The sequence below is a fragment of the Morone saxatilis genome, unplaced genomic scaffold, assembly GCF_004916995.1.
Source record: "Morone saxatilis isolate NCDOM2014 unplaced genomic scaffold, NCSU_SB_2.0 Contig3, whole genome shotgun sequence".
Taxonomy (NCBI): domain Eukaryota; kingdom Metazoa; phylum Chordata; class Actinopteri; family Moronidae; genus Morone; species Morone saxatilis.
In genome coordinates this window covers 23,974,147-23,986,284 of record NW_023339873.1, presented here as the reverse complement: position 1 = coordinate 23,986,284, position 12,138 = coordinate 23,974,147, and the positions used below count along the sequence as shown (strand labels likewise).

Here is a 12,138-nt window from a genome sequence, read left to right as displayed (position 1 = left end):
GGAAAATCAACCAAGACAATCTTTCTAGCCCTGACCTGTTTGGAGATGAATGTGGGATCACGGTCCTCTCTCGCAACAGATATGTTGCAGTCATGCAGGAAGTGGAGAGCTTCGTTCAGTTCTGCCTGTAGTCGGGAGGAGAGGCCGCTCTTATCCATGTAGGGGCCGCAGTCCAGCACCACTTCTCTTGGCTGAGAGGCGTATCTGAAATAATACACAGTACGCAGGTTACACTAGAAGTCTTTGTTACTGCTTTGTCAGTCTGTTGAGTTTTACATACTATTTTTTCAGCATCTGTCTAAATGAAGTGTAATCAGTGAAATGACTTGCTTCAATGTTTAGTTGTAACTAACACAATTCTGGACATATTTAGCCAGAGAGTAGTTATTCAGCCCTGGCTGGTATAGGTCATATATAAGGGCTTGTAGTACCTGTCCAGGACCACAAGGTCAGTGGCAGTTTCAGCGTTGCTCTTCAGGATTCTCTCCAGATTCTGGATCTTCTGCTCCAGTTCTGACGGGTCACACTTCCCATTCAGAATGGAAGCTGTGAGACCCAGGATACGAGGACTGCATGAGCAGCCCTCAAACAGCTGCACAGACAGACAGGAGAGCCAGGTCATTCACAGTTCCCTTCGATGACAAACATGTGAAAAAATACATGAATGGTTCTTTGCAACCACAATCTCACCTTCATTATCTCACAGTAGGGGTGGTCCGTGATGGCCAGGTGACAATCATCAAAAACCACCAGGTTGATTTTAGACAACTGTAAGATTCTATTCCTCAGAATGTGCAGGAAAATGTGGCAAGTCATGACCAGCACCTGCGTGAGAGAAAGCGGAGAACGACAGGAGGGAGGAGAATATTATTGTAAACGGTGACCACAGTGTGTCTCAGTCCACCTATGACACTTAATAAAGGTGCAAATAACTGGAGCTGCCTGCTGTCAACTATTTGAATCATCAGTCCTGAGTCAAATCTCTCACTGTCAGTCAGCGTGTTGTGTTTTGTTTGATGATTCACTGTCAGTAAAACAACACAAGATAACAATGCAACATGGTTTTACAAGCTAGCCTTGTCTCAAATTAACATATAAAGTAACTGTAACGGAAATAACTAGAGCAGTGATGGAAAATGTGCAGAATGGAGTTCAACCCAACTGTGCAGTGCTCTGTAACCATAGAGCCTTTTAGCCTTTGATTGCTTGCTTTTGTTTGGGCCCTTTAGATTCCTGCAAATGCCATTAGGAGCACTAGGAGGAGCCAGAGGAACCTGATGTTTTTACGGAAATAAAAGTTACCTACTGCAGCTTTAACAATGTATTTTTTTTACATTACAAATCCTAGTTCGCTGTAAAGACCTGTACTGTACACCTTTATTACAGGACCACCTAGTTCTATTCTTAAACCTGACAAAACTCTGTGAGACAGTCGCAACCTGTTAGCATGGAAGTAGAGTGAAGATAGTGTTAAATATTGTAAAAGGCGATATGAATGACCAAGCACACCTGATTCTCGATTATCTCTCGACTCCACCGCTGGTCAGTCCATGCTGAGGTCTCCTCCAAATCTATGTACTCTCCCACCTGGAGGTCCGAGTGAGTCCTGACTGCAGCTGCTTGCTGAACTACAGACAAAGCTGGACAATGTAGAGCAGAGGTACAGTAAAAATGCAAGTAAAATCACTCTATGTATCAAGCGATGCCAGGAAACTGTGTTTTGCTGGTACCTGTGTTCACCAGAAAAACAGTCCTCTTCGCATTTTCTTGGAAATGTCCACGGATTTGGTGGGAGAGTTCTTTTGTTAGAAGTACTGCAATAAAGGTCTTCCCTGAGCCAGTATTCAAGCAGACGATAGTATTATGTTCAAGAGCTGCTTCAAGAAGTTCTACCTGTGGAGGAAGGTGATGTGATGATGGGAAAAAAATAGCAATTAATTGCTCTTAATTTGTGATTTTATTTTCTGCCCGGTTCATGCCATAGCCTGTAGGTTATATACATCAAGCAGCTAGTAGTCACATCCATGCGTTACCTGATATTTCCTAGGTGTATAGATGTTATCATGGATAGCCTCCTGCTGCCATGGCAGACCAAAGAAAGGCCCCATGGGTGAAGTGGCAGGAGTGACAAGCTGTAGGCCTGCCATGCTTCAGAAAGGGGGAGGTGAAGGGGCTGGGCTCCTCCAGTCGTCCACTTTATCTCATTTCATCCTCCTCTTCTGTCAAAAGTTCACTGCCAGGAGACAGGAGGATGTGTATTAATGTACTGTAGACAGCAGATACAACAGTTGTCTCACTCTCCATTGAGAAAGGTGAAAAACTACATCAGCAAAGGCAGGGCTGCCAGTCAGCAGCAGGTCTACCACTGCCACAGTGTTTCTGGCACAGATAATTGATTACTAGAGACAATGTCTGGAACACTGTTGTTCAGCTAGTCTGGGGCACAATGGACTTGCAAAACATTTAGAGGAGGATCTAGAAATGGAATATTCACCTAGGTATGTTTATTATTAGCTGTATAATCACCTGAATATAGGAATCGTTAGGTTTTTGTTGCCTTAATATGAGGTGTTTTTATATACTAATGCTATTAGTCACTAATATTACGTGAACTACGTGTTAGGCGAAATACGGTAGGTACTATGCAGGGAAATTGTTACCTTTGAAATTATGGATATGGCCAATTGGCACGGGATTAAGATCAAAAATAACCACTGCAATTATTAAACATTATGGGATGTCCCAAGGTAACACTAGTCCAGTGCAAACAGGACTGAGGACACTGTAAGTGAATATATACATTGCTATATCATAGCTAGTTTGTGGTGGTAATAACATCCACATGGGTTTGTTTAATCACACGCATGGGTTTGTGTGTTTTATGTCCCAGGGGGTTACCATGTGTGACCTGAGCTCACCAAACCAAATTCCTACCAAACCTGTTGAAATGGCAAAGTATTGACTACTGAATGTAGCTTATTTAGAGCTTGTTTAGAACATGACCGCAGCCTGGTTAGAGCTTGATAACAGCATGTTCAGTGATTGGGAACAGCTTGCTCGGAGCTTTCTTAGAGCTCGCTGAAACATCTCATTTGGGGACTGAAAATAGTTTGTTCACAGCTTGAGACCAAAAGTGCTAAATAGGAAGATTACTTGGAGAATAGGCCGGAATCATTGGCATAGAATCACACAGCTAGATTTGACAGCTGTCCAAAAGTGAAGTCAAAACATTTCCATCTCCTCCTGGTGGCTGACTGCAGTATACAGCCCACTGCCTCTGTTAGTACACGTCAAATACATTTTTCCCAAAGATAGTTTCTGTCATTAAGGTAGTTTTAATCACACTGACGTATGTTCAAGTGTTTATTTTTATCATCAGCAGTTATTTGAAGCTATAAAAGAGGGTTTCACATTGGGTGTACGGGTGGGACTTCGATACAGTGGTGCCAACCCCGATCACTACTGCTGGGCTGGAATGATGCTCACAGAATGAATGTCTTTTGAAACATACTCACAGGTAAAAACTGAGACTTTCTGGATAAGCAGACAACACTTAATCTGGGCTTCATGATACAATATCTCTTAATCAACTCCTGATGCTCCCCTTCATTTAGGTGGAAACAGACCTAAAAGAAACAAAAACAGAGAACATGTTATAATCATGCATTTCAGACACTGACATATAGAACTCTATATGAGTGCAATAAATGACAATGAAAAAGTTGTTTTATTCACTACAAATATAAAACAGAGGTAGCATTCAAGTTAGTTTGGCTTCCACAGAGACTGCATCTGTTCCTCATGTGCTGGTTATCATTCTGTGATAGTACTGTTACACTCACAAGTAAATCCTCTCACCTCTACCCAAATGGAGAGTGACAGGGATTGTGTCTAGGTCCTCCAGCTCTGCAAAAACAAAGGCAGAAAGCAAAATGAGAATCATAAGGGTGCCAGATGCTGACCAAGGTATACTGAGCACCTCAAGCTTTTCAACACATGACGCTACTGTGAAGACTGTCGATCCCCACATCTGTAACCAATATCAGCAGTCAGCTTAGCGGAGCAGACACAAGTCTTTATGTTGATTGAGCCGCTCACATTTAAAATCATAACAACTATGGAGCTTCATTCATGCAATTCCTTAAATCTGACGTGGAGATGTGTCTGTGCCAAAAACAAAGTGCAAACTGCAAACCACAACAGAACCACACTGGTGACTCAAACACTGGCAAAATGTCAAATGTATATGATGTGTTTATACAAACCTGTGGAACTCTTGATCATCTATTGTAGATATTTGTTTTTCTATGTGTGCGTTTTGAATTATTTTTGACTCCAGACAGATAGGTCACCTGATGGTGTTGTTGTTCCATATAATAACAATATATGACTCCTGGTCCAGTGGCATCCCCGGTGGAATGAGTTACTGTGAACCTTAATGACTGGACACGCATCTAGACCACATCATTAGTTGTATAAAAGGCCTACACACACCAGCAGCGCACAACAGTGTAAAATCACCCACACCTTGTTGTCTTTGTAGGCCGCGCAGCAGGCGGCACCCACAGGTGTCATCACAGCTCGAGCTGTGGCACCATGTCAAGACACAACCTATTTCCAATTGTCAACTATTTGAACACATTTGCTCCCCGGATAGCCAAAGGATTTTTAAGAAGAATTAATCAAAGCACAATAGCCTTCCTGTGCTTTGATTTCTTCTTAAAAACTTCAACTGCAGCACCAATACCACAAGATATAGACTCACAAATAGACAGGATATCCATTTAGGCTCTTTTTAAATCCTGTTTTCTGTACAAGCCGAGTGGCTTTTTTTCCCCTCTGCAGCCTCACACTATAAAGAAAATTATCAAATCACCCACATTAGATAGATAGATAACTTTATTAATCCCACAATGGGGAAATCTACTTGTCACGAACATTTGGGAGAAAATAAATTAGGCTTACAGATATAAAAACAGGAACATTTGGGCATACAGCAGGTCCAAAGGTCTTATTGTCTACTGGTGGTGCATGTGACAAACTGGTGGAGAGTCAGCATATGCCAGAGAAATATGCTATATTACAATAGAACATGAGTAACATAACAGCAAACAACAGGGACATACCATTCAAATGAAACACATAATTTCTCACCAATATCCTCACAGTATTCTATTTCTGGAGATGCTTCATCAAACTGATCTGTGCAACAATTGGTGAATATAGTAAATATAACCCAGCACTCACATGGTGTCAGAATAATAGAGTTCCCAACTGGGAAGATTTATGTCACCGCTCCCTCAAATATGAAAGTCAGCAAATATTTTAGTACATGACTTGCCATTATATTACACTGAAACATGGCGGACAAAATAAAATGTTCATTCATTCATTCATCACATTTTGCTCACATGTAATTTGTAGTGTGATATTCAGTCGCAAATGTTAGTTACTGCCCACGTCGAGTGACCTAGATTAGTTACAAAGTCACTTATTATAAAGCAATATCTTATAGTGAATGTACCGGTGCACCAACAAGTCTGAGACAAACTCACCAACATAAAGCATCAAGCTCTTTCACAATAATTCAGCAACAATGAATGTTCTGTGATTAAATCCTGCAGTGGGCAACTTTTTTTAACCACTATTCACTGAAACCTTCAATATATCCTGACAGTAATACATGAGTACACAAAGATCATCTGTGAAACAATCAGGTTCCTCTGGCTCCTCCTAGTGCTGCTAAACAACAAATCAGAGTCAAGAAAGATAGCTGATTGTTGAGTGTCATTCCCAGGTCATCCAATATCAATGCTGGGAATGAGATTCAACTATCTTCTAGTCACTAACCCAACGTGTCTTTCTACCTTTCTTGGCTCTGGTTGGTTGTTTTTGTAACTAAAAGTTATTTTTATAAAAGTTACCTACTGCAGCTTTAAAGCTCATGAACACACCAAAGCTGGAAGAACATGTTCCCAATCTGAACTCTGGAAACTGGACTATCCGAGGAGCATGTGAAAGCACCAACTATGAATATAACTACATTCACACCTCTTGAAAGCCTGCACAACAAGACATACTTTCTGTGTTCACATATTTAGACCTTAACACTAAAACATACTGCAACTGTTAATGTGACTGTACTGGACACTGTTTTAGGTCATGCAAGAAGAGTTACAGACACACAGTAGGTCCTAAGTACAGACTGCCAGGGAAACAACATGGAAAAAGGACTATTTCAAAAAATGACAAATTAAACAGAAATTGTGTTGATCTGAGAGGGGCTTCAGTAACCTTCATCCCAACATCAACGTTAAATTACTCAATCTTTCACACTTGTGAGCTTGTACATGCCACAGTTCTGCAAAAAAGGTCTCTGTCAGCTATGCCAAGCATACATGTAGAACACAATGTTCAGAACAATAGCCGGAAAAACTCATAATTGTCATTAACTCTTTAAACCAATATATTGTGACATTCATTTGTACTCGGTAACGTTATAACCTACGTAACACACAGTCACCTGTCATTGTTAGCTTCCTCTGTCAGTGTGAGCACTAGCTCATGGGTAACAGTTAGTTGAACGCTTGGCCATAAAGTTAGTTACTGCTCACAGAGACCATGCTGAGGAACATTCGCTAGCTAGTTAGCAACAAACGTTAAGCAGCTCCATTTCTGCTGAGCATTTATAGAAAAGTAACGACACCAACATAATATTCAAGTTTAAGTTACTGCTCGCAGAGACCATGCTGAGGAACATAGGCTAGCTAGTTAGCAACTAAGCAGTCGCATTTTTGTCGAGCATTTATAGAAAAGTAACGTTAGCTAATACACATAACTAACAATGAAGCTATTTGATTGAAATATTTAGAGGTGACGGCTTTCAATAATTTGGCCACTAAAGAGCAACAGAGCCTCTCAAGGTCCTTGGCCTCGGTATTGGTGGCAAAGTATGAACCGTGACCGTTAGCTTACATAGACATGCTACTGGGTGCTGACAGTGACAATCAGACAGTTAACGTTGCGTTCGCTTCGCTGATAGTGTGCTGTAAAGTGTGCTGATAGTGTGCTGTAAAGATGTCTCAGACAGCCGATTAGCCGCGTACACAGCGGTACCGACCGGGCAATCAAACCTTCTTGCTGCGTTAACGTAACCTAGCATGGCTAGCGAATGTTAGCTAAACCATACGGATTGCGCCTGTCTGCAAGCACTTATTGACGTGGTTATTTTAATGGCCAGAGACGGTGTGATTTATAGAGTGTGACTAGAACATGGCTTTACCCAAACTGTACAGCGTGTAATGCAACACAACGTCGGACAGAACAGCAGCCACCATGCACCATCACCATGTCAGCCAGCCTGCTAGCCTGCTAACAGCTAGCTAGGCCAACACATGCAAAACAGCAACGTTAATCCAGAAAGACAAATCCCACAGTTCGGTACATCATCTCACCTGGTGTGTGTTTTTCAAATGATGGTCTTGGCTAAAAATGCTTGAATTCTTTTGTTGGATATCCTATCTGCCATTCACTCTTGCTGTCTCGATTTGGTGGCCACTCGTTCACGGTGGGACCACTTCCTTTCACCTGGGCCTCTGCTACGTCAAAACATTGGACGTAAACTGCGTAAACTGCGTAAACTGCCGACCGTACTCTGGCGAGACACCCCTCTCCCCAGGATGGCGAAGTCATGACCAACCCTACTCCGCCTTTGATTGGCTTATCCGACACTGTTACCCTATCTCTAACCAATCTCACGCATCATGCCTAAACGCAAACCAAAGAAAAACGAGTACTAGCCAATCCGAGGGAGGATATGGTGGGCATCAATTCGCCACCCTGGAGGGGGGGTACGTCCTTCCTACGTAACGTGCGTAAAGTGTGGAGGTCTGTAGCTCAATTCAATTATATTCAAAGGGGCTTTATTGGGGAACAGTGTAAAACATAGACTATGTATATAAAGATAATTATGTAGTAAGTAAGTCATTATGATAATAATAATTATAATACCGATGTATTTTCTTATTCATTTTTATTGGTTAAATTTAGCAGGGACAGTTCACACTAATAAAACATTTCTGTAAAGAGACTATTTTTCATTTGTTTCTGGACAGATGGTACAAAGTCAACCTAAAAACAGAATATAAGATTAAAATGACAAAGCCATTCAAAGTTAATCATCTATAAGCATGCAATAAAAATATTAATTGCTTATTCAACTCCCTTAGGCTATATTTCACATGAATTAAAAAAACATGCAACGCAGAGGTTCATAATACAAGAGCAAAAACCATAAAATGACAGGTATTGGGAGTAATATGGACTATATAAAACAATACTGTTGAATTGTTAGACACTAACTGAAACATGCAAAGCAGAAACACAGACATATAAACATGCACAGTGTACATCAATCTAACAGAATAAAAAACAAAATCACAATAAAAGACATGCATGCAGGTCCATGAGGGCAGACTGGTGATAAGATTAGTGTCAGCCGACAGCAGGCAGACTGAGGACATCAATATTCAATGGTTTTGGTGCTGACAGGGCTGAGTACTAATGAACCATTTCTTTAAACAAACTTTAAATGTGCCATATTTGTCCAGTCTCTGACAGTGGCTGGGATATACACAGTTTATATATACAGTTCATAATGTAGTTTATCTTTATGGATTATACTGATGCTGAATTGACAAGAATACTGTTAACAAATAATGGCCTTGAAATGTTAGGAATTATTCAAATGTGATATTTCTTAAAGGGAGTTTGGTGCAGGGAGCTTTTGGTTGAAATCAAATCGATAATATGTATATTTTGTAACGTTTTGTCTCCACTACAGAAACACGAGGTAACTATTTAAGTATGATAATTCTGTCTGACGTTGACTGCGATTAGTCATTAGTTTGATTAATGCTTTAATGATGATTTGATTACTGACACTGGCTGATCAGGCTAATTATCAGCTTATTTTACTTTCTAACAGCAGTTTGCTGTAATGGTTACTCTTTTTGTGTGTGTGTTTTGTGTGTAAATTAAACATAATTTGCTGTTATCAATGCTATTATTAATGATTAGTTTGCAGAGCAGACAGACTCTGGGATTCCTCCTTGTGAAAGATCCTGTATTGTGTGACTCCCATTGCCCATCAGTCATAGTGTGACAACGACAATGAAAGTCTTGTAGTGTGACCAAGGCTTACGACATATTCAGACAGTTGTCTTCCTAAATGAATTCAGCCCTAGTAAAGTCATTGACTGCGTTACATGATGTCCTCCAGATGGCAGCATTACTACTCACAGGCATAGCATGTCCTGATGGAAGGTTGATGTTCAGTTAGTAAGCCAAGCAAGTGGATTAAATACCTTGTGAAACCTGTATAGTTGTCTTACAGCTCTACAACTTTCCTTCTCAAACAACTCATATTAAGCTCAATCATAAGAAATCCTTCCGCCTCTCCTTTCCTACAAAGGCCTGCAGAAAAGACAGAACTATAACATATCTGCAGGTTTCAGAGAGGCAAAGCCAAAACTCTAAGATCTATTTAACACCTGGAACTGGATTTAAGGCCAATTTAACATCACAAACTGCACTTTTTATGACTGAATAAAATTAAATAAAATAAAAAAAAAGATTTATAACATATTTAAAAAATGGAAATGAATGTCATGATCTGTTATGGTCACATAACATTTTGTTAGTGATAGGTTTAAAGCTTCAGAAGGTAACTTTATAAAAAAATTACTTAAGTACTTACTTAAGTCATATTTTTTTAAACTTTCACTATTGGTTGTTTTCATTCAGGCCTGATGGATTCCTACATATGCCATTAGGAGCACTGGGAGGAGCCAGAGGAACCTGATTTGTTCACACATTATCTGTCTCATGCACTACTGTCAGGATATTGTGAAAGTTTCAGTGAATATGAAAGAAAGTTATTTTTAGAAACATTACCTGCAGCATTAAACAGAGTGCTTCATGTTACAAACTTGTGGGGGGGTGTTTAAAAAAAACCTTAATAACACGGTGAAAACTTAAAACTGCATTTATTCATTTTAAGCTTTATATTTAAACAACTTTCAAACTTTTCACAGACATTTGAAGGATGTACCAATACCCTAAGCAGTGAAAACAAAGCACAAAAAGAATACAAAGGGTTTAAAACATGTCATTTATTGCACTTGCTGCTGAAACAATTAGAACAATTGAGGTTCCAATACAAAAGCCAGTATCTTTTTTTACTAGGTCAGTCCTTTCAGTGTTTTGGTGGTGTTGGTGGGTGGGGGTGGCTGGTATGGTCCTGTGGCCATGGTCACTGGAGACACAAACACACACACACACACACACACACACACACACAGTCTACTGTATCATTGTAAAGACCTTAAATTGCCATCCCTTTTTCCTTAACTCTTATCCCAGACTCTGGAGGACTACCATTGCATTTTTTGGGACCAGCTGGTGACCTTACACAGTGTATCTTTGGACAATTGGGACTAAAATAATCTGTGCATGAAAACACTTTGGCATACAGTATGTGAAGTAAGTGTGGCTAGCATTATCCAGAGTATGAAGAGATACATTTTTGCAACTGGTGCAAACCAGTAATTTCCCAATCCTTGAAACAACCCTGGAAAGTGAAGTCATGCTATGAACATTAACTCATTTTATACTCACATTTAGAACTCACATGTGTTTTTTTTTCAACAAGAAACTTAAAACTTCCAGAATCTCTGAATATGCAAAAGTCCCTGTTCCTCCTGGACACAAGATGTCTCCTACCTCACTTAGTAAATTTTTTTTGCAATTCTCAAGTTTCCTTCCCTCCCTGGCTCCTCCCTAGTGGTCTCCTGTTCTGATTGGTGGATTCTGCAAATGCCATTAGGAGGCCACTATGGAGGAGGACCCGAAGTGAACCTTGATTTTTTCCACCTGTCCTCAATGTGCAATTAGCTTGTCGTTTGATGTGATATTCATGTTGCCGATGACAAAAATGATAAAAAGTATACAAATTTTCATAATATAACCTCCTTTTAACTACCATGCAAAGCTTTAAGGCCTTGCCCTAAACGCCATTCACAAGTTTATAATGATGATTCATTGCTAAAATTATATAAATCTATGTAATAATAATCTTTACTACAAAATAATACTCTTAACAACAGTTACCCATTTTCAACCTCGCTCACCTCTAATAGTATTGTACAATTCCTAATCAGTTAATCCGGCATAACGTCAATAATTGTAAAGACCATTGAAGGGAGTCATTATTCTTCTGGTTTGTTTACTGGGATCTCAGAATGATTATGTCATCTTCATGGAATAATTGCACTTTGATCTTGACAAAATGAGGTCTGACAGAAATATTTTATGGTCTCCGGTTTGTTTTGTTACCATCCAAATGATTACCTTTTTGTTTTTCTGACATTTATAGATTCAAAATCACCACTTACAACAGACATTAGCAGGTGCAGATACAACCTAAAAAAGTTTTATTTATATTTTAAAGTAACATCTAATACTAAATGAAATCTTATCTGATCACCGATCACTTTTCCGGAAATTCGACCAATCATAGCAGTGCCAAAACGTTGAGCTCAACATCACCAAATTATCAGCGATTTTATTCTCACTGAAACAACTTGCCTTTGATTTTTATTGAATGAATGAATTAAACTATTTTTTAAATTTTCACTTTCTCACACAATTTCATTGCAAAACAATACCTTAAACAGTGTTTCTCAAACTTGTTTTCATTAACGTTGACTTTTAAATATTTCTTCAAACCTCTGACCAACGCAAAACATTTTGGTAGAAAAGAAAGAGGTAAAATACAACGCTGCAGAGTAAGTGTCTAATTTATTAAGAAAAAACAATTAAATGCTTAATTTCAAATGTTTTGAATCCATCACTGAATAAACCTTCCACCATGATTTTGTGAGTTGCACAACCAATTTAGTGAGAAACCTGAGTTTGTGTTTCACTGAGGATCTTTGTCATTCATGGTGACAGGGAGGCAACTGCAGCTGACAGTTTACGTTCGCAATGGCACTGAAAATAGGAATATTGGATATGAAATGTGGTTTATCAAACTTACATTTACATTTTCTATTGAACTTATAGTATAATTATTTCAGG

General features: G+C 39.4%; 1 protein-coding gene across 1 annotated transcript in view; it reads right to left on the bottom strand.

Moving 5' to 3' along the window:
• dicer1 (dicer 1, ribonuclease type III) overlaps positions 1-7,593 on the bottom strand; it is a 26,038-nt gene extending 18,445 nt beyond the window's left edge. The window contains exons 1-9 of the mRNA XM_035674102.1: positions 7,455-7,593; positions 3,859-3,906; positions 3,516-3,626; positions 2,034-2,233; positions 1,731-1,893; positions 1,510-1,640; positions 691-825; positions 432-592; positions 36-204 (exon numbers count right to left, since the gene is read on the bottom strand). Of these exons, the coding sequence (XP_035529995.1) occupies positions 36-204; positions 432-592; positions 691-825; positions 1,510-1,640; positions 1,731-1,893; positions 2,034-2,147 (873 nt within the window). The 5' untranslated portion in view covers positions 2,148-2,233; positions 3,516-3,626; positions 3,859-3,906; positions 7,455-7,593. The remainder of the gene's footprint in view (positions 1-35; positions 205-431; positions 593-690; positions 826-1,509; positions 1,641-1,730; positions 1,894-2,033; positions 2,234-3,515; positions 3,627-3,858; positions 3,907-7,454) is intronic.
• Positions 7,594-12,138: the final 4,545 nt, after the last annotated feature.